We start from the raw sequence: 27,735 nt of genomic DNA, 5'->3' as shown, positions 1-27,735 counted from the left end.
ATCTGGAAAAAAAAAAAAAAGAGGGGAGTATGACCTTCTTCCTATTGACTTGGCTCCGGAGTATTCAGTTTCGAAAAATTAAAATGTGAAAAACCTCATCTCCTCTGGCAGTTGCCGGGGATGGCACCCAGGAAAAGCGGTCAAGCATTATACAAGCCGTGGCAGCACTTGCTGTAATCACCTGTGTGCAATGACACCGTCTGGCTCTTTGGTTGTTGGGGACTCTTTCCAGGTCCATTTTCAGATACATGATCATTCAGGTACCAAGTTGGTCGCTAAAAAGCATCGTTAGTGCTGAACACGGTAAATTCCAATTTCGGTACTAGGTGTGGCAGCTGGGCCATCAGTAGTATTTTCCTCAAAGGAGAGATTTCTCGCCTCCTTCCGTCGCTTGGGCAATTACGGACGCAATGGTTTTCACTACTGGATGGACCCGCTTTGCCGTTTGGTCTGTGCGGCCAACGACGGGCGGTGAGGACTTGTTCTTGGTCAGCACCTTGTGCGTGAGATTCAGGGGGTGCAGCGACCTGGGTCCCATCCCGGAGGAAGGGGAAAGTGAGCTCCCGGGAGACAGAAGGGTCAGGGCAACAGGGGACAGGATCCGCTGGGGGGTTGCGTCTGCTGCTGGTGTCGGGGTGCAGGGGGGTGCCCTGGGGTGCAGCGACCTCAGTCCCATCCCGGAGAAAGGGGAAAGTGAGTTCCCGGGAAACAGAAGGGTCAGGTCGACAGGGGACAGGATCCGCTGGGGGGCTGCGTCTGCTTCAGGTGTCGGGGTGCAGGGGGTGCAGGGGGTGCAGCGACCTCGGGACAGGATCCGCTGGGGGCTGCGTCTGCTGCAGGTGTCGGGGTGCAGAGGTGCCCGGGGGCGCGGGCAGGGGCGCGGTGAGGCGAGAGGGGCGGCCGCACCCTACTGAAGGCCTCCGGGAAGGGAGCTGTGCGGCGGCCCAGTTGGGCCCTGGGAACGGAGGCCCCGGGAAAGCGGCGGAGGAAGGTAGGAAGTTGGGGGGGCGCTGGGGGGGCGGGGGCGCAGTGGAGGGGGCGGGAGCCACCGCGGCCACCGCCTGGGGGGAGGGCGGGACCACCGGGTGGGGAAAGTGAAAGTCGCGGGGCGGAGGGGCGCGCGGGGGGCGGGGGCTCCTGGGGGCTCCCCCCCTCGCCGGCGCATTGTTCCTCCGCCGGGAGACGAGGAAATTGCCTTTTGATTGCGGAAGTGGCGGCCGGGGCCGGGCGGGCGGCGCGGGTCAGCATGGCAGCGTGGGAAGGGCTGCGCCCCCCGGCCCGCCCCGCCCCGCCCCGCCCCGCCGCCCGGCCGGGAGCAGCCGCCGCCGCAGGGGCCCCGCGCGAGGCCGGCCCGGGGGCAGCGCGCCCAGCGCAACAGGTGCGCCCGCGCCGCGATGCTGGGCCGGGGGGCCGGGCTGGCCCTGTGCGCCGCGCTGAGCCTGCTGCAGGTGAGGCCCCCGAGGGCGCCCCGGGGCCCGCCCGGACCCACGGCTCGTCCTGGGGCCCCCGTCGCTCCCGGCCCGCCCCCTTCCCGACCCTGACCCCGACCCCGGGGCAGTGGCCGCCGGCTCCCCGCGGGGCTTCCCTCGGGCTGCGGGGTGAGGCCGACGGCGCGCGCGGGGTCCCCGGGGGCGGACACCCACCCCCCACCCCCACCCCCGCCCCCGGGGCAGTGGCCGCCGGCTCCCCGCGGGGCTCCCCTGGGCTACGGGGTGAGGGACCCGGCAGCGGACACCCCCCCGCGACCCCGACCCCCGGGCAGTGGCCGCCGGCTCCCCGCGGGCCGCCCCCCCCATCCCGGAGCAGGTGGTCTCCGGCTCCCCGCGGGGCTCCCCTCGGGCTGCGGGGCGAGGCCGACGGCGCGCGCGGGGACCCCCCACCCCCACCCCGACCCCGGGGCAGGTGGCCGCCGGCTCCCCGCGGGGCTCCCCCCGCCCCCCCTCCCCGGAGCGGCTCCCCTCGGGCTGCGGGCGAGGCCGACGGCGCGCGCGGGGACCCCCCACCCCCACCCCGACCCCGGGGCAGGTGGCTGCCGGCTCCCCGCGGGGCTCCCCCCGCCCCCCCTCCCCGGAGCGGCTCCCCTCGGGCTGCGGGCGAGGCCGACGGCGCGCACGGGGACCGGCGGGGACCCGGGGGTGGCCCGCGGCGCCCTGGCTGCAGCCGCTCTGCTTGGTTTGCAGGCCGGCCCCGGGCAGCCCGTGAGATGCAACGTCACCGTGACCGAGTCGGCGGCGGCCAGCCGCTCCGCGTCCCTGCGGTGGAGAACCTCGGGGTCCCCCTGCAACTTCAGCCTCGCCTACGGCAGCGACACGGCCGGGGTGGCCTGGTGCCACCCCACGCGGATGGACAACGCCACCTACGGCTGCCACCCGGAGGACCTGCAGGCGGGAACCCTCTACCACTTCAGGATTGTGTCTCTGGATGGAGAAGAGACCACGGTGCTCTTGCAAACAGGTAAAGGGCGGCAGGTGCAGCCGGCGGCGCGGGCCACTTTGCACTTTGCAGGCGGAGGGGGGGGCGGGGGGAGGGGGGTTCACCTGAGGTCCAGGCAAACAGGACCTAAAGGTAAAGACGCCTGTGAGGATGAATATTGACAAAGATGCCTAGTTTCCTCACATCTGGCCAGAAGCAGCTTGGTTGACAGTTAGAAATCTCCTTAGTGCTGAAGACAGCGGACCGGCTCTTTGAAGGGGGGTTGGGGGGGGCGGTGTGCAGCAGAGAGGAGCTGTGGGTTGTGCAGGGAGTTTATTAAATTTGTCAAAGCGATGTGGTCTGAGCTTCCATCACATTAAATTGTCAAGCCCCGGGATAATTTTAAGTAAATGTTTTTAGAATAAATAATGGAAGTGCAATGATGAGGGATAGGCCTTTGGCAACTTAGCTTTATTTTTGGAACCAGGACATAAAACTTTCAGGAATAGAGTAGAGCCATTCATGGGGGGGAATTTGAAAAGTCCCTTCAAATGAGGGCATGAAAATTCATCTGTAGGACTTGAATAACCAAAACAGCCTAATATCAGAGAAGGTCCTTTAACCAAAGGAACCTCAAGTCACTTATTTTCCTTAGGGTTCTGGTAAACACTTCCAGGTGTATATAGGAAGAGTTTCTCTTCCCTGCCTCAGTTTTCTTGTCTGTAAAGTAAAATAAGAATGTCAGACTTGGCCACATTCATACCAAGTGCCAACCACTTAGGTAGAGGACTGTCATGCTCTCACCTCGCTATTCCTATCAGCTCCCCACTAGATGTGCTCTAAATTCTCCAACGACTTTGATGTTTTATGACTTCATTACTCTTCCTTTTAACCTTATCTTTACTTGTCACAATGGTGAACTTTTTACTTCCATTCAGAAAGCCTAACAGAAAAATTCTGGAAGGCACATTTGAGAAATGTGTTGTCCTTATTACAAGAAATGTGTTGTCCTTCTTGCAATTTCACGTTCGACCTGAACAGAGATTGGTTCCTTAGCCATAGTATTTTAAAGAGATGTGAGACCTTTCAGTTCTCAGGACAGTTAGAGCAGAGTCAGGAAATGCAGCCAGGTTCATGTAATAAGTCAATCAAATATCAATTCCCTTATTTTTTCGGAGAAAAATTAAGAAAGCCTGATTACTGAAGGCTTCCTTCAGATGAAACTTCAAGATCATTTCAGAGATTTGCAGGAACTTAAATTGAAAAGAAATACTACTGGTGAAGAAGTTGGTTATGTTTTATACAGAACCAGAGAGAGACTGAAATCAACCACATAATTAGAACATTTTACATAAGTTCAAGTGGTTAGGTTTTTAGGCATAAACTCGTTGGTCCCTTGGTGTGTGAGGATAGTTTTGTGAACACTCAGATTGCCGCTACTGTGAAATTTGTGACATAGAACTTCCAGATGTGTTCGTTGCATTTGTTAAGATGTCTGTTGAATGGAGCAGAACCAGGTTTAAAAATAGGAAAAGGACTCACCGTGGGTGTCACTAGTCGGATCGCACTCCAAGTTTAATCATGCATGTAGGTGTGCCAAGTCCGGAGACATTTGTGAAATGTAAGAAATATTTGCATTTTATTGACTATGTTGAGTTAAAAAAAAAAGGCTTCATCAGCATTCAAGTTTTCATCACTTTTCTGAAGGAGTTACTTTTTACAGTATCACAAATAAACTTTTCACCACAAATTCTATGAGGTCTGTGATAAATGTGAAGAATGAAATTTGCAGGTGACGGTTATAGAATGTTATATGATAGTATAATGCTTAGGATTCTCTACATTTAAAAAATAATTTTATTTAAATAAAGATGTTTTTAATGAAGATTTTTTTTAATGTTTTGGGGAAGATTTTTTTTTTTTTTTGGTTGGTTGGTTTGGTTGTTACTCGCTTTTTGTCATCAGCGCTTTCTACATTTTAAGGACATATGTGAATTTTTTTTATTTAGTGGAGAGAAAGTACTAGGATTTCTCTAAATTGCTAAGCTGCAGAAATGAACTCTGCGAAGCATGTTTTATTCTTAGTGAAGTAGGAGCAGCTAGTAGTAGACTATTAAGTCTGGGATATATATAACTTCAAACAAAAAAGAGTTATTCAAAATGTGTTGAGCTCTCCTTACTCCATTTTGCCGGTCTGATTGGTCTAGAATAAAAGAGAATGAGAGCAAGACATGATTTGGCTAAAGATACAACAGTTGCTTAGATTATCTCTGTATCATTCTGAGTGTGATTTGTCTGATTGTTTTTCCTGATAAGTTGTCCGAAACAATTAGTTTAATGTCATGTAGACTTGACCTTAAAGATAAAAAGAAAAAAAAAAAAACTATAACTAAATGGGAACTGTTTTACCGACAATCAGTGTTCCCCCCAGATTTTAAATCAGAATTAAAAAAACATATGTGGATTCAGCAAACATTCATCAAGCGTGGGTACTGCAGGGAAGTATGCCAAGTGGTGACTAGTGTGCTCATGAGGACGCTGAACAAAACCCAGTCCCTGCCCTGGCGGTCTGCAGAGGGGAGGGAAGGTCATGATGAAGGTGGGGACAGAGCTTTCCCATTTCTTTCCTGGATGAAGACCCTGCCCTGCCCCGCAGACGCCATGCTTCCATAGTCCCAGAGACATTGGGCAGTTCTCAGGTTTCTTTAGTCATGAAGCTGGTTGATGCGATAACCATAAAGTGAAAGCCAGATTATTTTGTTGTGAATTTGTAACAAATCAAATAATGAAGACATTATGGAAGAACTCTAACACCTATAACTCCTGTCCTCGGAGTCTAAGCAGAGGGCCGCAACCCGGTGGCTCCTAGGGGTGTCTAGGTGTCTAAATAGTAATGTGTTTGGTTTGGCTCACATAACATTTGAGAAAAATCCAGATTATTTTACCAGCTTTAAAAATGGAAAATTCACATAAGTACCAGATTCATGGGTTCCCCTAAAATATCGCAAGATTTGGCAAAGCTGGACCACTCTGCCTAAAATTCTCTAGAACAAAGTTGTAGTTTCTCCTTTTAGATACTAATTCACTGGAATCCCCCTGGGCCATCCATTTATTTCTGTACTTGAATGCAGGCCAAGGGCACTTGAGTTGGTTTAAATGAAACTTTAGAGTTTTCATTTAGAACCTTTTGGGGGGGCTTGTTTCTTCCCACAAATAAGTAGTTTTCCAGTATCTAAAATGGCTTCGAGCACATGATATTCAATAAATATTGATTAAATGGATAGACAGATGGATGAATGAATGGCTAGATGAATGGGGGATAGATAGATAACGAATGAATAAAATGAATATTTTAGGTAAAATGAAGAATATATGTATTCAAAAAATATGATATCTTCTCCTTGGGTTATAAGTAGGTTATAAAACCCAGAGAAGTGGTGGTCTGGTAATAGAGAGCTTCACTTATATGAAGACCATCTTTATAGTATATGCCTTCTTGTTAGGCAGTTTCAGCTACTTAATAATCTAGAACAAAGCGTGAAAACAATTAGATCTTTTAATATAGCTAATTCCTTTGTGTTTAGTAAGAAACACTTTAGGAGCATTAATTACCAAGTCACCGTATCAGCTATTATATCCATTTCAAAATATTATTTATTGTATTAATTTACTAGAGCTTCTATGACAAAATACCAGACCACGTGACTTAAATAATAGAAATTTATTTTCTGATGATTCTGGAGGCTAGAAGTCCCAGGTCAAGGTGTCGGCAGCTTTTTTTTCTGAGGATTCTCTAATTGGCTTGCAGATGGCTGCCCTTTTTTGCTGTATCCTGCCATGCTCATCCCCCTGTCTGGTCATCTGTGTTCTGGAAGGACACCCGTCATATCGGATTAGGGCCCACCCTAACCGCCTCATTTTGACTTCATTACCTCTTTAAAGGCCTTATCTCCAAATACAGTCACATTCTAAAGTCCTAGGGGGTTAGGGTTCCAACACATGAATTTTAGAGGGACACAATCCAGAGCTTTAAACATAAGTCAACCACTTCTCAATACTGTCTGTGAGCTACCTGCATCAAAATCTTTAGCAGAACTCCTTATAAAAGCACATATGTTCTTGGTTTCTACTCCACATATAATGAATGTAGAAGAAGCAGAGCCTCGGGTGTCTGATTTTAAACAAATTATCACAGTGAATCGTTGCACAGCGAAGTTCAAGAGCCATTGACATAGTTTTTCTATCATTTATTGGCATTAATTTTTTTAAGATTTTATTTTTTTATTCATGAGAGACACAGAGAGAGAGGCAGAGACACAGGCAGAGGGAGAAGCAGGCTCCACGCAGGGAGCCCGACGTGGGACTTGATCCTGGGTCTCCAGTATCAGGCCCTGGGCTGAAGGCGGCGCTAAACCGCTGAGCCACCCAGGCTGCCCCCCCCCCTTTTTTTTAAGATTTTATTTATTTACATTGGCATTAAGATTCTGATACCATTCCTCTTTAGGCATGGCTAAATCTATAATACCTGAGAATATTTATTATCTTAACCAGGAAGGAAATAACACTCGAGTAAACTTACGACACACTTGGTATGTGACAAACACTGTTCTAGAATTTATGTACGAACTCAAAATCACCCTGTAATGTAGGCGTTATATGTATTATCATCCCCATTTTATAAATTAGGAAACAGGCCTGGAGAGATTAGTGACTTGCTCGGAGCAACTTGGTTAGCAAGTGTTGGAAAAGGCTGTTTGGGGGAACCCAGCTCTCAACCGTGATGCAACCTGCCCCTTCCCAGCACTCCCTAGAAAGAAAATTTAATGGTATGTGGTCAGTCTAATATGTATTTTATACTTTTACCTACTGAATAAAGTAGGTGGAAGGATTTTAGATACTATAAAAGCACAAGACAAATAGAGCAAGTTTACTATGATTACTTTCAGTTGGAGGTAAGATTGACATTCATGAGAATTAACGAATCACAAACCACACAGCTAGTATGGTCGAACCAGGACTTGTACCCACGTTTGCTGGCTCAACTCCAGTTCTTCCCACTACTCTGCAGAACGGATATAACGTTTAAGTTGGTATTATTCCTTCAAATTACCAGATGGCATTTTGTTACTACTTTTCAAGTCAACTTTTAAAGAAGAAAAAGTATATGACAAATTACCTTAAATCTATGTATATGTAGCCTGCACGAGGACGGAAAAGTGATTAAATGTGTTTTAGTGCGAAGAAATTATAAGCAGCTCTTAATTTTCAATTGTGTGGAACTTCTGGTGATGGATTTTAATACTTAGCCATTGAGCCATTGACAGTCTACTTGTCTCAGGAATTCTAAGTTCAGGCTGAGCTATGAATATGCAATGAACCAACCTAGTGCTCTGAACTTGATCTCCTTTTGAGGGTTTGGGAAGCTGCTTCCATCAGCCTGGCTTCCGCTGGTGGCCATGACATTCTACGGCTCAGCAAGAAAGATGTAAGATCTTGTTTGCCCAGACAGTATAAGAGAAGAACAAAGAATCATTTTTTCACCTTCCATTTCCAGACATCAATTTGCTGGAATCCCCCTGGGGGATAAAGGATAATTTTGTAGGAGAACTCAAGCCCGTGCTATCTGTATGGATGTGTACCAGGGAAGATGAACATATGCCCCTAACCATATAATATGCAAATAAAGTTTGCATATAGATTTCCAGGAATTTTTGGTGTTGGTTTTGCTTTCCTTTTATATGAAAAAAACTCACGTTAAAAAAGCAAACAGAGCAGTATAATTAACCACCATGTGCTCGGCAGCTACCTTCAACAGTTACCCACTGATCACCGATCTTATTTCAGCTGTATCTCCACCCTCCCCGACCCCCCACCATTCTGACGCAATCCAAGCCATCGTCTGATTCCACGTATACATATTTCACACATTTCGGAAAGATAAGAGTTATTTTCATGTAAGCACTGTCTCACTGTATACCTAACATTAACAGTAAGGTTGAGAGGCACACAGTAGGTGCTTGATCATGAGTTTCTACACAGGGGAAGCCTTCTGGGCAGCAGTGTGGTTGGCAGGAGAGACCAAGGGCCTTCTCGTGATGCGGCGTTTATGTAGCACTCTAGATACTACTGGGAAAGTCTCAGTTGTGCGTATGGAGAATTGGAGCGAGGCTGCCCAAGGACACCCTGAGGATGGCGGTGTCGAGGTTTCCATCGGTGCTCACCTGACCCGTGCTCACTAGAGGCAGTCGGCTGCTCTCCCACTCCACCACCCTCCTTCTCTCGCGTCTCTAAATCCTACTTTGAACTTCCAAGCTCCCTCCAACCCATGTCCTTCATGGAGCCAACCTGTTTGACCTCAGTCCTCAGCTGTCACTCGCATCTGCACATCCAGTGGAGTTGCTGGCCGGGGTGACTCTTCACAGCAAGGACAGCCGCAGCGTGGACGCCAGCCGTTTACCACGAGCTCACTGGCTGCTGGGGCCAAGCCTCACCTTTGCCTCCATCCCCCCTCAACACTTACTACTCTGTGCAGTTGGTGCTGTTGGGTCTTACAGATGCGGAAACTGAGCTCCAGTGAGCTTCGGCCACGTGCCCGGTCACCACTGTAAGTGACAGTGATGGGATGTGGAGCCACGTCCAGTGTGACATTAGAGCCAGCCTCCCTGGGACTTCACCTTTTGTTTACCTGTTCCACGTAATACCTTAAGCGCCCAAGATGGCTGGAGGCTCCCAGAAGAGCATCTATGACTTACGTACCTGGGGCCCCAAAATGATGAGCCTCGGGGGAACAAGGCATCCCACCTGCTATGAATGATGATGCAAATAACTGTGAAAACGGCTTTAATTACCCCTTCCAGGATCTTAAGACCTGGAAAGTCCACGGCTACCTGAACATCACCTCTAGTGTATGAAGTCAATAAATCAAATGCATGTTACTCTGGTGAATTCTCACACTATAGTATGTCATCTTAAAAGAAGTCAGGAAGCCAACCATAGCCAGCAACAATCACAAAGTAAAAGAAAATTGTCTCTCTATAAATATATCTAATTAACCGCTGATTGTGAGCAATTGCTTTTTCACTTTGCTCTCCTTCCCGTTTTCAAAAACGCACCAACCGCCCCCATCCCTCCATTTGTGGCTTTTGCTGTACCTTCACCTTGATTTCCATGAGAAAAATCCCATTTATTGTGTAGGAATAGTTGGTGTCCAGTGCATTTTATGTAGAGTGCTACATAAATGCAGCTTCCAGCCTCCTAGCCACCCTGCTTTTAACTAGAAAATAATCCCAGTTTTGGTAGTTACAGAAATGGGCCCTATAATTACTAAAAAGATAGATCTCTTGGCCTAGAGTTAGCGGTGAAGGTTAAGGTGCAGGGATGGGGAATAATATCCTGTTTGAGGAGACCTTGAATGCCTCCAGAGAAACTTAGACTTCATCTCACAGGGAGATCTTGGGGCCATAAGAAGGATGAGGATGGTGATGGGGAAGATAGACAATGTAGAGAAAACAGTAGAGAAGATGGAAACAGTAGAGAAAAGATGGAAAATAAGGAAGACACCCAGAAAACTCTGGAGCAACTCAGACACCAGGCAGTGGGATCCCAGGTAAAGGCAGCAAGATTAGGGAAACAAAAGGAAGAGCGGAGAAAAAAATGTTTTTTAAAGAATCCAGAGTAACTTTCACAGCCACAGAATTCGGTTTAGCTGTGGTTAGTGTTGTTAATCATTTTATCTCTGCTACAACGTTCAGACCATCGAATGGAAATTCTATGAATTTACCGATTATTTTCCATAGACCTCTGGTTTGAGGATTGTATTATTACACTGAAGATGCATTGAAGACATCACCTGTCCCAGGGTGGCTTGGGCAGGTGTACTACTTGTTATGTGTGTGTGATATAAATGAGACACTTGACACCTTCGACCTCCTGCTCCATCTGAGAAAGCAAATTGTAAGCTATCAGCTCCAACCCAGGGACACTGTGATGCTATCAGGACTTCAAGAAAAGCTTTTGGCACTAACCCATGGATGGCCTGCGATCTTGTTAAAACGCTGAATTTATTTCCAAAATAAATGCTATCATTTCAAATTCTAAGCAACAGAAACCCCCATATCACTAAATAATCATGTATTCGTGGCCATACAAAGGCATTTTTAAAGCAGGTGTTACTTGCTATTTGTATGCAAGTATGTATGTATGTATGAGATGCTCCTTCCTGAGTCCCATTTTTTAAAAAGGGAAACAAAGAAGACATCATCTTGGTTCAGAAATCCAGCCGAACTTCATCTTACCCTCAAAGAACGGAAAAATTAGGTCGACATCAAGACCACTTACGAAATCCTCAGGCTTCCTGATACTAGTAGATTCATGGAAACATAGCAGCTATTTTAAATATCGCAGAACTTTACCTTTGACATTCCGTACTCCAGGTCTGTCTGAAACCGAGAAGCACAAAGATGTCTCAAATTTATGGCTAAAGATACATCTATGATACATCGGCTGCGATTAAATTACTGCTTTGTGGTTTTCAACGGTTCTCGTGGTTTATAAAACTTCACTAGTCACACATAAGAGGGATACATGGAAAAGCCAGGGAGGCTGCCAATGCGCATCCGTGGGCTTTGGCACCTGTAGCCATCGGTGTGAATTGTGTAAGTCAAGCAGGGTTTCCGAATTACAGGCAATCTGTCATATGAGCAAAAGATTCCGTACATATAACTACATTTTCAAATAGTGTTAGAAATCTCTCTCTTGCATTCATATATGTGGGTGTGTGTATATATATATACATATGAAATTCATGTGTATATAAGTATATATGTAATATATATGAAATTCACTTATATCTACATAATATAGACGTAATTCATATAAATATATGTATATATGAATACATTCATTTTATGATTTTATACATACATATAAATACATATAAACACATATAATACATTTTATATATACATATAAATATATGTATTTATGAATACATATATATATGAATTAGCACCCCTTTTGGAGGCACCTAATTTGTTTCTAATAAAATATTGAGAACTTTTTAAAAATTATTATTATTACAGCAGTTTTCCTTGGGCTGAGGCTGAAAAGCAGTCTGAAAACTCTGTAACTTCTGCAGCATTGGTAGCAAGCGTGGCCAAGTGCCAGCCCAGGACTTTATCACAGTATAAATGGAGTTTTAAGTGTTTGTTTCCAGCGCAGGTTCTCGCAGCCCAGGCACTTCCCAGCCTTATTGTTCCTTTGTTCTAGCGGATGTACAAAGGATTGACTGTTTTGTTTTCTGGCTCAGAGAGATTAGATAAAGTCTGCATTTCTGAACTTCGTCCTGTACGCACGCAACCTTAAAATTCATTTTCTCTAGCTTCTATTTTGCAGATTATATATGGCTTAGGTTTTACTGATCATACTGTGATCTTCTTTAACCCTTATCTGGCTTGTAGCCATCAGCGACAGTATTGATCTGGTCCGAGCTATCGCTGCAAAGCAGCCGTCCCTCTCACCCTTGTCCTCAAAATGCCTCTTCCGCAAAAATGTGTCATCTCGATCGGCTGTGACAAGGTTGTTCTTGACTTTCATTGGCTTCCAGAATCTCCTGGTAGTGAAGTACCTTATTCTTGCTGGGCAACAATAACAACAAAAAACTTTCTGGGAGGGGAAATTCTGTTCTTTCTTCTTGTTACACGTTCTTAATTACAGACTATGCTATTGGATAGGATAGAAAAATGTAAATAATATTGCCAGGAAAAAAAAAAAACGGCTGTTTTTCCTCAAGAACCTATAAATGAGAATCATCTTGGGAATTTTTAAATTTTATCTTAGTAGTTAGAAAGTTAGGTCATGGGAATAAGCTGATAAGATTTTATCAAGTTTTTGTGTTTTTCTTCATGAAGAAGGCAATTGAGGCTATTAGTTTAGCTTTAAAAAATTGTATCCCACAATTTTTTAAATTCCACTGCCTCTAACTTTTCAGTGATTCAGAGGAAGCCCTTTTTTATGATCAAGTAGGGAGCATAAGTTCATATTACTTATGCCAGGTAACACCGGCTCTATACTTCCTTAAAACACCCGAGAAGACAGATCTGATTATGACACTGCCCAGACAGATGGGCGGGGGAATTGGGGGGTGGAGGCTTACATCGGGGAGTAACTTGTCCAAAGTCTCATGACTAATACATGATGGACCCGAGGATCTGAACCAGGTTCTATCTGACCCCAAAGCCCACACCCTCTGCCACTACGTTTCTCTGCTTCCGTGGTGGGACCTCCTCCTGTTTACAGAAATAATAACAACAACAGTAGCTGACATTGAACACCTGCTATGTGCCAGACACCGTTCTAAGGGCTCTTGATAAGACACTCAATTTAACCTTCGTAGATATCTTGCCAAAAAGGTGGTATTATTATCAGCCTTGCATAGATGAGCCGGTGGAGGCACAGAAAGCTTAAGGAATTGCCCGAAGTACCCAGCTACAGAACAGGAGAGTCAAATTCAGGCCCATGCTGTCAGACTACAGAGCCCGCCCTCTTCAGGTGAACCTCTGCTGTGCTGGGGCATCAGCCACACAACCTGGCGCTTTGGACTCTGAACTACCGCTGTCTCAGCTTCCTTGTCAGCTGACATTTATATTGTTATTAGTTCTTGTATTATAAAATGTTATGTGGCTTGTGGGCTTTTTGCAGTATGATGTACTCATATAAAAACACAAAAAAAGACATTAGATTGGCCATAATCTGTAGTTAGCTTATGAGTCGTGTCTCTATGTGACCCATAGAGAGTCATAGGAGCTATCTGGCCATAAATACCTTTTTTTTATATATAAGATTTTTTATTTATTTACTCATGAGAGACACACAGAGAGAGGCCAGAGACACAGGCAGAGGGAGAAGCAGGCCCCATGCAGGGAGCCCGACATGGGACTTGATCCCAGGACTCCAGGATCACGCCCTGGGCTGAAGGCGGTGCTAAACCGCTGAGCCACCCTAAATACCTTTTTAATACAGAATAAGGTTACCTTGTTCCTATCTGTAGTAATGTCAGTCACAGCAAACATCTTAAAACAGACTGTTCTAAGAAGATTCTAGAATCTGAAGTTATTTCGTGAGCAAAATAGAATTTACCAAGATGTAGATAAGAACTGAAATCCCATTTACCAAGATGTAAATGTTTTAGCCTTGCCACTAAAACATCTGACCTGGCTTTGAACTTTAGCCTCCAATATCTTGATCCGACTTTCTAGATCAAGAACCAAGTTGGATTTCTGAAAATTACTCGTATATAAATATCTCTCAATGCCGCTATTCCCTGCATTCAGGGTAGGGAGGGCCTTCTTTCTCTGATGGCCCCACTGCATCATAGAATGGCTGATCATTCATACTATTGACGTCGTTCCTAACCCAGGGACAAGGTGCTCATCCTATTTCAAGTTCCACGGTGAAGATTCAGTACACTGGACAACACGGGAAATGGGAAATGGGACTCCTCAAACTCACCCAACTCTCACCCAACTCTCACCCAACTCTCGTTGAACCTAAGTGAACAAGCTAGGTGCAGGACCAACCCCCTCCACCCACTCTGGAGGCTTCAGCAGCTCCAAAACATCCCCGAACTTAAATCGAGAAAATCTAAGGACAGAGGGAATCCCAGGTGTGGGGAGAATTCATTTTTACAAGCAACCTAGGCTAAGCTCATAATCAGGTCTATATTTTTTGTGGTTTTATGATATTTAAAAACAACCCAAAGTCATATATATATATATATATATATTTAACTCCCCAAATCCACAACCTAAAAAAGAAAAAGTTTGATACACATTTCAAACTATTTCTTAGTATCTGTATTTCCTGTTGAGATGTTTAGTACTTATCCAGGCATAGCCTGGGTGTTTGTCAGTGTGTGGAAAGTGCTAACCTTCCAAGCCAAAGAAAATATAACCTTACTTGGAATTCTAAGCTCAGAGCTGTCTTAACAAAAAAGTTTTATTAGAAAAAGAAGTTTGGGGATCCCTGGGTGGCGCAGCGGTTTAGCGCCTGCCTTTGGCCCAGGGCGCGATCCTGGAGACCCGGGATCGAATCCCACGTCGGGCTCCCGGTGCATGGAGCCTGCTTCTCCCTCTGCCTATGTCTCTGCCTCTCTCTCTCTCACTGTGTGCCTATCATAAATAAATAAAAATTAAAAAAAAAAGAATTAAAAAAAAAGAAAAAGAAGTTTGTATGATGAGAAGCTAAGTGGAGTAATACCGATTTGTTTCACGGGCAGCAGATTCTTCAAAGTTTTTAAGGAAAAAGAATCTGGGTTACAGCAAACTAGCATGTGTCTGCAAAAGCCTTGAAGCCATGTTCTCTCTTTTGGATTTTTGCCTTGCAGATCCTTTACCACCTGCTAAGTTTGAAGTCAATGAAGAGAAGACGACTTCAACGAGCTTGCATGTTTGGTGGACTCCTTCTTCTGGAAAAGTCACCTGGTATGAGATAGAGTTGTTTGACAATGACCAAAAGATACAGGAGACTCAAATTCAAGAAAGTACTTCATTGAACGAACATACATTTTTTAACCTCACTGCTGGTAGTAAATACAGTATTGCCATCACAGCTGTTTCTGGAGAGAAACGTTCCCTTACAAGTTTACACCAATGGATCCACAGGTAAGACTTGCTTACAGATAGTTGAGTATTTATTGTCTATAATAATCCCTTTTAGGATTATATTAAAATTGAAGAGATAGAAGTAAGATTGCCTCCAGACCAAAGATGGTACATAGGGAGGTAGGTGGGTAGGTAGATAGATAGACGAGTGCCGCGCAGTATGGTGGGAAAGCTAGACTAAAAATAAGGAGATGTGGCTGTGCTGCTAGCTTGCTAGGTGATTTTGAACAAGTTCTGGGACTTCTCTGGACCTGGATTTTCTCCAAAATGAAGTAGATGTTTCCTAATGGCCTTTCTAACTCAAATCTTAGGCAACAGCAGTTTCTACCTCAGTTTCTGATTTTGTTCCATAATGTGTATGGCCATTAGTGTTTTTCTCCTGTGTGATGCTCTTCTCATAACATCAAGTCATGATGTTTCCTACATTCTCTGACATCTGGAACTAGTGTCTTCTTGCACCCACACATCCAGATGTCAACGACATGCTTCACCTCCTTCCATGAAACACTGTCCTTCTGATCATGGTCTCTCCTCTCATTTTCTCTCTGGCTTTCTTGCTATTTTTCTGTTTTTCATCTTCCGTAGTTCTTCTCTCTTGTCTCTCTTTGCTGCTCAGCCATGTCATACTTTATTGGCAAAAATTACCCTAATACCTATTAAGTAGGGGAGAGGTAAACTATGATGTAGCTTTAGGTGCGGACTTTGAAAAAAGCATTAATTCAGATTCCAGTGAAATTTCAACAACGCTGTTTTCATTACTTTTTGCACAAATGAGATGTACAGAAGCATACCTAAAGGTGTGATTTCCAACTAAATGTGTCTCTGTCTTCTATAAGGAATTATGAGTGACCCTTTGGAAATGCATTTTGTTTTCCCAGTGCCATCCCCAGTGAAAGATATCAATATTTCAGCAAAAACCAATTCTCTCCTGATTTCCTGGTCCCATGGCTCTGGGAATGTGGAAAGCTACCAGCTGATGCTGATGGATAAAGGGAACCTCGTTTGTGGCAATGTCATGGACAAACTATGCTACTTCCCACAGTTTTAATGACCTGATACCTGGCCACCTCTATAACCTGACCATTGTGACCGAGGCTGCAGGGCTGCAAAACTACAGATGGAAACTGGCCAGGACAAGTGAGTTCCACTAACTAGCTAAACAAAAATAAAGCTCAAATCATTGAAATGTTTAATAACCACGGCTTATTATATTACTGAGATAATGCTAATATGAGACAAATTGAAATTTATATGTTATAGAAGGCCTTTAAGATGTACCCAATCTTCTATTCAGAAAAAGAGGGATTCCCTTGTATTCTAAATTTTAGACCAGCCTGAAGTAGTAGCAAAGTTAACCACTGATACAGTCTCAGCTTGTCTTTTTAGTATTCTGACCTCTTTGGTAAGGATTCTTACCTCCTTTTCTTAAATAAGCATCTGTTGCCTTTGTGACATCACTTACAATGAGCCAAGATTTGTTTTCTTGGTGCTATACGAAGACCTGTTCCTGTGAAACAGCCATTTCTTAAATGCTGTGTCCAAGAAAACATGTCCTACAGGAGCTATTCTCACAGCCTAACATAGCCAGATACACTAATCTGTGCTAAATTTTAATGAATAATTCATGTACACATTCAATCATTTAGTATCTATTGAGTATAAACTACATGCTAGGCATTGTGGATATAACAGTGCCCAAGAAGGCCAAAGTCTTTGCCCTTATGCAACTCACATTCCAGTGGATTCTAATGCTTCTAGTGGGTCTAATGTGTTAATAAATTCCCTTTCTCAGTAAGTTATCTAATTTTAAGAGAAACTTTTAGGTATGTAGTGCCTTAGAAATTACTCTAATGGGAAGAGCTCTTGGCACTACCAGAGATTGATGGGAAAAATATTTGGGGGGCACATGTACATTTACATACCTTCCACATCACACCTCAAAGATGTATAGATGTTCCCAAAAAAACGTGCCATATATCTCAGGGCGCCTACTGGCTCAGTTGGAGGAGCATGCAACTCTTGATCTCAAGGTTGTGAGTTTAAGCCCCATATTGGGTATAGAGATTGCTTAAAAATAAACTCTTTTTTTAAAAAAGTACCTTAAATAGTGCTTGCTTCAGCAGCACATATACTAAAAAGTACCTTAAATATATTTTAAGAATTGTATATATATAGCAAGAGCAAATTACACTTCTCACTGGCCTATGCAAAATCAATGTGCTGTGCCTATTTTTAAAATGAAACGTTCATTTTTATTTTGCTATTAGTGAAGACCAAAATTACAACGTAGCCAAGAGGTAGAAAAAATATTCACCAAAGTGTCTTTCTTTTGTAATCATTTTCCTTTGATGAAATAATGACACAATTCTTGAGCTTTGTCATGATTTTATATGAAAGAAAATATTTTTAACAAGCAAAATTTTGTGATGGCCAATTAGCTGACCAATCTATTGATTATGTACTTGCTATTATGAAATACATAAAGACGGGAAGAAATTAGGCAGATGACAGACTTCTTTGAGCATTCCAAGACCTCATTTGCCAGGAAGGATCCATAGGCTCAGTGAGATAGACAGAGGTGGCCAGGGTTGCCCAGTTGGACAGCAGCCAAGTCTGAGCCAGAATCCAGGCTCCTGACTCCCATGTTTATGCTCTTTCCACCAGCCAGACAGCCTTTCTTTGATTTTGCCGTATTATTTTTACTCAAAGTTGTTGCTTTCTTCTGAGCAAGGAATGTGGCTTTCGGGGATTAAGATACAGGTCAAGATTTGGCCATAAAACTGGTACAATATACTGAGTTAAAGTGTCTTTTCCTGTCTTCCCATTTAGCCCCCATGGAAGTATCAAATCTGAAGGTGACAAACGATGGCACTTCGACCTCTCTAAAAGTCAAGTGGCAAAGACCTTCTGGAAATGTGGATTCCTACAACATTACTCTGTTTCACCAAAGGACTATAAAAGAATCCAGAGTATTAGCACCCCAGTTTACTGAAACTCAATTTAAAGACTTAACCCCTGGACGACTTTATCAAGTTACCATCAGCTGTGTCTCTGGTGAATTGTCTGCTCAGAAGATGGCAGTGGGCAGAACAGGTGAGTGTAGGGCTCCAGAATATTCCATGATTGCCCAAATCATTCTCTGATCCATCTTAGAACAGGACAATGTAAGTTAGAAGGAAAACTCTTTTCCCAGCTTGGGCAATATGGTCTACATAACTGAGGGTGCCTATGGGCCAGGGCCCCATACACAGAGTAAAACAGAGGGTTACTTGCATTCATCTGAGTTATTTAAGCAAATGTGTTTGGGGTGATTCCTGAATGATGTGTATAACTGGCTCTGCCCTGTGCTATTTCATGTCACACCACGTAAGTTGTGTGAATGCATTAGCACTGATACTAATGAATAAAACATTTCTGATCGACTCTTATAGTGAAAGCCTGTTAGCACTTACCCATGTTTTCCATAAATTATTTTATTAACTTACATCACCAGATATTTATCCAGTGCCTTCTATGTGTAAATTACTGTGCTATGAGTTTGGAAAGTTGTTAAAATGTCAGGTTCAGCAAACTACACCCTTTGGCCAAATATGGCCTGTGCCCTGTATTTGTGTAGCCCCAAGCTAAGAGTGGTTTTTATATATTTAAAAGGTTTTTTTGAAAAGAAAAAAAAGACAAATATGAGACAGGGACCATATGTGGCCTGCAAAACCTGAAATATTTACTCTGCTGACCATTGCTTTTAAGAGAATTACATTTTAACCAGACAAACGTAGACTATACACACACAAAATAAAAGTAGTACATTATAATAATAGTAATTACATTGATATTTCCATGTATCAGGCACTAACCAAACACTTTACACCATCACCATGAGAGAGGTTCTGTTATTATCATCATTTTACAGAAATTCAGAGAGATCAAGTAGCCTGTGTATAGTCATCCACACAGTAAATTGTGGAGTTGGAATTTAAACCAGAGCATTTAATTCTAGAGTCCGTTCTCTGTGCTGTTAGAGATTCTAAGTAAGAGCCATATGGTGAGAAAAACAAGAGAACAAAATTCTCACTCAGAAGATCAATAAAGATGTGTCAGAAGAAATGGTCTTTAACTGGACCTTAAAAATGTGAGGCTCTTGGCAAGTGAAGAGGGAAAGGAGGGAAGGGCATTTGAGGCAGAAGAGCCCAGGATCCCTAAAGGTCTGCAGAACATGCAATGGGAGGCCAGCGTTGGAGAGAGTGGGGGGGGGGAGGTAGGGAGGGGGGCTGCACAGAGGAGTCAGAATTAAGACCAGAAGGGTCTGATTTTGGAAAGCTGCAAATGCCACTCCCAGGACTTAATGTTTTATTCTGTAATTAATGGGGAGATTTGCATATTTTTAAGCAAAGGAATAATTAGACCAGAGTTATATTGCTTGTCAGTTGAGAAAGAGCGGGATGTCTCATGACCACAACATGCAGTGTCTCTCCCAAAAGATACCACATCCACCAGTGTCAACATCATGAGAAGCAACATCAATATTGTCCCTAGGGCTGGGGTGCGATCAATAAAACGCAGCGCTCGTATCGCCAGGTTATTAACAGGGTTTCGGGAGATTGCATTCCTGATGTATCACCAAGATGATTTTAGCTTATGTTTCTTGAGCGTCAGATGTCTTTAAAACGAGGAGAGCACACTCATTCACAGTCCACAAACATCAGAAGAGGATAGAGATGTTTTGAATTGCAGGTATGAGGTCTCTTATTTACGGTTGCCCATGAAAAGTGAATGAACATCCTTACTTTTGGTTTTTAGAATCCCCTTTTTGATATTATTTCACCGTTTAGTTCCAGAGAAAGTTGGGAACCTGGAGGCAAACAGCAATGGTTCCACAAGGTCCCTGGTAGTGAGCTGGTCGCCCCCTGCTGGAGACTGGGAGCAGTATCGGATCCTGCTCTTCAATGATTCTGTGGTGCTGCTCAACATCACCCTGGGAAAGGATGAAACACACTACACCATAGATGACATGGGGCTCATCCCGGGAAGACAGTATGAAGTCGAAGTCACCGTGGAGAGTGGGAATCTGAAGAATTCTAAGCGTTGCCAAGGCAGGACAGGTAAGCAAATACCAACGTGTGAATGACTGTTGGAATCTTAACTTGGACCCTCTCCCGAGTAACCCCGGGGAGCTGTCAACGTAATACTCCCATGTTCCCTGAATTTGAGATGTTATGGACTTTTAGACTGAATTAGGTTTGGTGATGTTCAATTTTATCAAATTAGAATATTAAAAATTGCTTCCACTAGTAAGTCCACTCTTTTATAAAAAGGAAGACATTGTAAGCACCAAAGGAATAGGAAACAATCTGAGACTTCTTCCCACAAAAGAAGACAGTTGGCAATTTTTTTGCTAGTGATCAGTGTTAGAGAGCCATTGCCTGGACCTAATGTTGACTGATGAGGGAATTTTGTGTACCAAGGACCGGTTGTTAAAGGGAAGTGGGATATATTTGGATTTTAGGGTAGAGGAGAATGAAGATCTGGAGACATGGGTTTTGACATTCTTGCTGTCACCACTATACTGTCATTCCTTGGGCAAGCTCACAACAACTCTGTTTCCTCATCTTTCAAATAAGAGAATCGCCCTTCCAAGCTCAATATTTCTATGACCTGGAATATTCCATACTTGGAGTGAAATTCAAATATCTTCTCTCATCTTGCCTGAGGATAAGGAAATAACTACATTGACTCAATGCTCTTCTTAGGAGAATGTCAAAGAAAAGAACCAAGGCACCTCTTGAGCTTGCCAACCAGGTCTTCCAGTAATATTTTCATTTTCCAAATATTAATATCCCTTGGATAATGATCAAAGACCTATATAAGCTTAAACCAAGCTACTTTTAGCATTTCACGGAACAAGCGTCTATGTCCTCTCCAATATTATATCTTAGTCACCTCAAATGACTTGGAATACTGTCAAGAAACAGTAGGGGCTCTTAGCGTGTTGGCGTAATTATGAAGAAAGATTTTCCTACACTGTACCTCTAGGTGAATAAGGTTAGTTGAAGTAGGCTTTGATGTAATGATCCAATTCATTTCAATGTATTAAAAAGGAAGATACAAATCTAGGGACTCAATTAGAATGGAATTAGAGGACATTTCTTTGATGCAAAAAATCAATATAATTTTACACACTTGGTTTTTCCTTAATTTTGTTTCTCTGTTGTTTTGTGGGACCAGTACTTTACTGTTAGCAATGTCTCCTAGAACTTGTAATAATAAAACTTCTTAAAGAAATCGAAACAATTTCACTTCTTTGGATAATGGGAGTCCTTAATCAAATACTGCTATGGCTTGCCAGGTGTACGACTATTACTCTCCCTTTCACGGATACATCCGTGTCCCTTCTCAGAAATGAAGGGAAGAAGCACTTTGTCTTTCTAATCTAACAGGGTAAAAAATACTCCTAACTTCACCTCAAATAATCAAATTTAGAGACCTTTCTCTCTGCTTTTGTGGATGACAAGACTGAATTCAGTATTTTCATTTCATAGAATTCATATGAAGAAATAAATACTCAAGGTAATGTGTAGTCAGAAATAAATGACTTTCCAATAGTATTCTTTTGAATCCTCCCTTCCAGATAGGTTGTATAAACAAAATTTGAGGTGCCCGGCTGGCTCAGTCGGTGGAGCACCCAACTCTTGATATCGAGGTTGTGAGTTCAAGCCCCACAGTGGGTGTAAAGATTACCTAAAAATAAAATCTTTAAAAGACATACACACACAGTTTTTGTGAATAGCTCCCCCTCTGCAACCCACCCCCCACCCCGCTCAAGAGCTCATACACGTTCAGAAAAGAAATGCTGAACTGGAACACTCCTGTGATTGGAAGAGAAGCTCACTAAAAAATACTTGAGCGTTTCTGCGTCAAACCAATGACACAGTCTCCATCACTTTTTCCTTAGTCCCCCTGGCTGTCCTCCAGCTTCGTGTCAAACATGCCAACGAGACCTCACTGGGCGTCATGTGGCAAACCCCGGCAGCAGAATGGGAGAAATACACCATTTCACTAGCTGACAGGGACCTCTTACTCATCCACAAGTCGCTCCCCAAAGATGCCAAAGAATTCACTTTTACTGACCTGGTACCTGGACGAAAATACATAGCTACAGTCACCAGTATTAGTGGAGACTTAAAAAATTCCTCTTCAACTAAAGGAAGAACAGGTAACATTGTTTATAAAGTTTAGACATTAAAAAGTATCCTGTCTACTGAATTGCTTAACATTTAATTTACAAGTGTTCCTTAAATGCCTCTGATGTACTGGTCATTGTTTATGAATTTTTTACTATTGTTGGTTTTCTCTTATGCTAATTTCAACTCTTTGTTATTTTGTTTGTTGGGTTTCTTCTTTTACTTGGTTTTATTTTTAAATGGAAAAAGAGAACAGAGAGCAACTTTTCTCAGGAGTTCTGCTGCAAAGGAAAGCAGAGAAATAGGGCATCTTCCGAAAGAGGAAGTATGTTTGAAAGGAGGATTTTATTTAAGGTTAGAAGAAATAACAATATGTTTTATGCTGATGGGAATGTTCTAGAGGAGAGAGGAATGGTGATGATGTCAACAGGGTGGAAGAGTTGCTGCAGTTATTCTATGAGTAAGCAAGCTTTGGGAGCTAGAGCACAAATAAAGGAATTGGCTTTAGAAAGGAGCATGAGTAGTTTGACTTTCAGGTCAGCTGGGATAAAAAAAAAAGAGTATCGGATGCATATGCCAGTAAGTAGAAAGATGCGGTGGTGGACAAATAGCCTTTGGTAGTGCTCTTCTTTTTCTCAGTGAAACAGGAAGCAAAGTTACAATCAAAGACTTGCTATTCCCATCTGTACACTCTTGTTGTCCTGTATTCTGTTTCTCTCCTTTTTTCAACCCCACAAAAAATTACCACTTATCATCTCATCTTTCCTTCCTGTATCTCGCAAGTTCCGTTTGGGATTAGTTTCCCTGATTTTGGAGAACCGTCTTCAGATTTCTCTATTAGAGTTTTTCGGAACAAACTCTTTACACTTTCATTTATCTGCACGTCTTTCTATAGCTCTCAATGTTGAAAGATATTTTGCCAGGGTTACAATTCTATGCTGAAAGTTATTTTCTCTCAGCATATTGAAGATATTATTGTAGTCTTTCTGACATTTATTCTTGCTGTTTAAAAGTCAGTCTAATTTTCATTTCTCTCTGTATAATCTGTTTACTCTGACTGCTTTTGAGATTTACTCTTTGCCTTTGGTGTTCTGTTGTTTGCAGTAATAACTAGATATAGACTTCTTTATCATGCTTGAGATCATGATGATTTGTGTACTTGCAGATTAATATCTTTCATCAACCCTGGAAATTCTCAGCCGGCCATTAACTCTCTGATATTGCCTCTTGCCTTTTCTCCAGTCCCTCTCTATTCAACTTTTGGTAGTCTAGAATACATATTTTTTCATATTTTCCATGTATTTGCTCTCTGGGCTATATAGTCTGACTAATTTCCTCAGCCCTGTGTTTTAGTTCCTTAATTCTTTCTTTAGCTCCGTCTAATATTTTTTAAAATCCATCCATTGAGTTTTAAGTTTTAATTGTTAATTTCTTCACTTTCAAACATTCTCTCTGGCTCTCTTTCCAAATCTGTTTTGTGCTCTGTTGCTCTTTAGTCATATTTCCATTATCCTCCTTTATTGCAGTCAGTAAATAAACCATTTTTATTTTACCTTCTGTGTCTGATAATTCTAATATCTGAAATCTTCAGGAGCTCAATCCTGTTGTCTATTGAGTTTGCTGCCTTTTGCTCATGGTGCTTTACTTCCTTAAGTGTTTGTGATTTTTCACTATAAACTCATACATCTTGGAAACTTACTCTATGGGAATTCTTTGAGGCTTTCTTTAAAGATGGATTTTAGAAAGAATTTTCTTTTCATTTAATTCTTTGAAGTGCACAGGACTGCTATCAACCCAGACTTATTTTAACCTAAACTGTCAACTTGAAGCTTTTTTTGATCACTCAGATTTTATGAATTTGGTTTGCAAACTCACTGAAACAGTCTTGAGGTTATGAATTCTCAGCAGAAATTTTTTTCTCTAGCACCCAGTGCCAAGGGGGCTGGGGCGATATGAGGAACAGAGAGGGAATATTGATTTCACTTACATTTAGAATGTAACATTTCAGGATTTAATGTTATTCAGGTCACCCATCAGGTTCCTGAGTTTGGGAAAGTCCTACACTTTACCCCCTATTTCATAGACCCTGCAAAGCTGTAAAATCAAAGCTTAAATTTATGTTTTAAAGATGCCTTCAAGATGAAAGTATGCTTCAGTGAACCAATTACCTATCACTTACTTTTTTAGATCTCTGAGAATTCCTTACATTCTTGACAACTCACTCATACATTTACATTTTTATATTTTATCCAACAAATGTAGTTGTGTTTATTGGGGGGGGGGGGTCATGGTATGTAGCCCACTCTACTGCAGGAGTTAGAAATCCAAGGGACTGTTTTAGTCTTAAGATCATTTTCATCATTCCCAGCATTCACATTGCTGGGTCATATGGTGAGTATATTTTTAACTTTGTAAGAAACTACCAAACTGCTTTCTACAATGGTTGTAAAATGTTACATTCCCACCACCAGTGTAGGAGTTCCTCCATAATCTCAACATTACTCAGTATTACAATGGGGTTTTTTTAAACCATTTTAATAAGCATGTGATGGTATCTCACGTGATTTTGATTTGCCTTTCTCTAAGGCCTAATGGTTTTGAACATCTTTTCATATGCTTATTTACCATTCATCTATCCTCTTTGGGGAAGAACATATTTTCAAATATTTGTCCTTTTTTTGATGGGGTTGTTTGCTTTTTATCACTGAATTTTGAGAATTCTTTATATTCCAGGTATTAGTCCTTTGTCAGAAATGTGAGGTGAAATGGTTTCTCTCAGGCTGTGGCTTGTCTTTTCATTAATTTATTAGTGTATTTTGCAGGATACGTTTTTAATTTTGATGTTCAATTTATCAGTTTTCTTCTTTCACGGACCATGCTTTTGGTGCCCTATTGAAGAAATCTTTGTCTTACACAAAGTCACAAAGATTTTACCTAGAATATTTACAGTTATAGGCTTTTAATTGAGGTGAATGATCCACCTTGAGTTCATTTTTATATGTGTATGAGATTTGGGTTAAGGTTTATTTCTTTGCATATGGACATCTAATAATTCCAGCCCTATTTGTTGAAAAGACTATTCTTCCTCTACTGAATTGCCCTCTCATCTCTGTTTAAAAAAAAAAATCCATGAACTATATATATGTTGATCTATTTCTGGACTCTCATTTCTGTTCCATTGATTGGTGTGTCTATCTTTTTGCCGGTATCACACTGCCTTCATTATTTTAGCTTTCTAGTAAGTCTTGAGATCAGATGATGTTACTCTTCCAGCTTTGTTCTTCTTTTTCAAAATCATTTACCATATTAATTCCTTTGCTTTCCATATGAAATTTAGAATGAGAAGTGAATCTTCTGATCCATGTACAGTACTATTTTTTAATGAGTGTATTTGTATCTTAATCCAAAAGTCAACAAACTCTGAGAGGGATTGTGCCAAGCTCCCAATCCTTTTAATTACCATAAATCAGTAAAGAGGCACAAAGATGATATATGTTGATCAAGAGCCAGCTTCAGGATCTATGTAAGATATTTTTAATGGGTAGGTTAGAAATCATAATAGTTGCTAATTAGGAAAAGGTCACAGACTCACAGGATAGACAGATCAGGCTGTGGGCTCCAGGAGTTGTTAGCACTGTGATAATGGGCTAAATTACTTACATTTTATGGTCTTTGGTTTCCTCCTCAGTAAAGAGGATAATGAAATCATATTTATAGAGTTTGGAATGAAGATCAGGTATTATAATTTCTAAAAGCTATAGAATCTATAATTGGCACATAGCAGACACTCAGTAGTTATCACTACTAGTTGCTATGATTATTATTATTGTTATTATTATTATATGATAATATAATTTATACTGTTGTAGCATTTTAATGTATAGTAATAATGATCCTCTTCAGAATGTGCCAGTAAAGAATTAACCAGTTTCCTAAACTACAACCTAATCATCAGGTTGAAGGGATTTCCCAGTATCACCCCATAACAACCATCAGCTCAGGTAGATAATGTGGCTCTCAGTTCTCGTGAAGTAAGGACAGAGAAAATCACATAAAGTAAGCAATATTCAAAAATAACCCTTTTTTCATTATTGAAAATGTAAATTCAAAACTACTTAATAGGTATGCATCATCTCACCCATGGATCTGAAGTAATTTTGATTTCACATATAAGCAGCTTCTGTATGGGAGTAGTTTGCCATATGCCACAGGAAATAGAGCTGAGAGTCTTATAGCAAAAACATATAGATATATTTTTATCATCTTCAAGACTGTCTCCATTTTTGACTCATTTTGTTACACTTCCCTAGGGTGACTAAATGTCATCTGTTTTTTTTTTTCTTCTCTTTGTCTGCTGTGCTCTAGTGCCTGCCCAAGTGACTGGCTTGTATGTGGCCAACCAAGGGACAACCAGCAGTCTGTTTACCAACTGGACCCAAGCACTAGGAGACATAGAGTTCTATCAAGTCTTACTGATCCATGAAAACGTGGTCATCAAAAATGAAAGTGTCTCCAGCGAGACCAGCAGATACAGCTTCCACGCCCTCAAATCAGGCAGCCTCTACTCTGTGGTGGTAACAACAGTAAGCGGAGGGATCTCATCCCGACAAGTGGTGGTAGAGGGAAGGACAGGTAAGAACACATGAGAAGTCCAGAGTATATTCTAGGACTTTTCAAAGCACCCTAAAAACAGATCCATATTTGACTTTCCTAAGAGCCAAGTTTCAATACCAACCATCCACACATGTTGCTCTCCTAGGAATGGAAATGGGTGGGGGAGGTGGGGGCAGGGGAGGGGAGGCGAGAATGAATTCTCAATTTAAATCTCCCAGAACTTCTAGAATGTGTCAGAACTTCTAGAAAAACCTTTGTGGTAACATAATAGTCATTTGATGCCTAAGCTTATCCCTCATTCAGTTGATGAATTTCTTACTGTGTATGTCCCAGTTAAGATAAATAAGTAACGAGATTTTTTTTTAAGTATATTCTCTTCCTTTTCATATTCTTGTTTCAAGACATAGAAAGGAGATGATTTTCAACTTCTATGGTCCAAAAATGAGTTCATAAAATTCCCACATCACATATATTTTCATGAGCAACATTAAACAAGTGCTTAGTACCATACACCACCTAAACAATGTTCCTTGACCTTGAGGAGATCACAGTCAAATAGGACAAAGAGCTAAGTAAATAAACAAGTGTCATATGGTCGCATGTGTCAGACAAGGCTGGCACTAAAGAAGGAAATATAATTTTCTACACAAGACCAAGAAAGAATATAAATAAACAGTATAAAATTTATATTGTTTATATTGTTCTAGTTTCTTAGAAAAAAATTAAGTACATTCAGTAAAACTTTGACAATTATTGATAAACTCAGAATCAGATCAGTGACTTTGCCTACTCAGTTCTATATGATCATAAATTGGATTTCAGGCTCCTCCTTCTGTACCTCTGATACTCGGATTTTGAGTATCAACTGCAGG

At 42.1% G+C, this 27,735-nt stretch overlaps 1 protein-coding gene across 1 annotated transcript in view; it reads left to right on the top strand.

The window, feature by feature from the left end:
• Window positions 1-27,735, top strand: part of PTPRB (protein tyrosine phosphatase receptor type B) — a 116,491-nt gene that overhangs the window by 28,645 nt on the left and 60,111 nt on the right. Inside the window, 9 exon segments of the mRNA XM_025476597.3 lie at window positions 2,181-2,454; window positions 14,795-15,048; window positions 15,050-15,071; window positions 15,950-16,095; window positions 16,097-16,208; window positions 17,901-18,164; window positions 19,901-20,170; window positions 22,021-22,281; window positions 26,615-26,881. Of these exon segments, the coding sequence (XP_025332382.3) occupies window positions 2,181-2,454; window positions 14,795-15,048; window positions 15,050-15,071; window positions 15,950-16,095; window positions 16,097-16,208; window positions 17,901-18,164; window positions 19,901-20,170; window positions 22,021-22,281; window positions 26,615-26,881 (1,870 nt within the window).

The sequence above is a fragment of the Canis lupus genome, chromosome 10 (assembly GCF_003254725.2).
Source record: "Canis lupus dingo isolate Sandy chromosome 10, ASM325472v2, whole genome shotgun sequence".
Classification (NCBI taxonomy): Eukaryota; Metazoa; Chordata; class Mammalia; order Carnivora; family Canidae; genus Canis; species Canis lupus.
The sequence above is the reverse complement of the archived record's forward strand: the minus strand, read 5'-3'. Positions and strand labels throughout refer to the sequence as shown.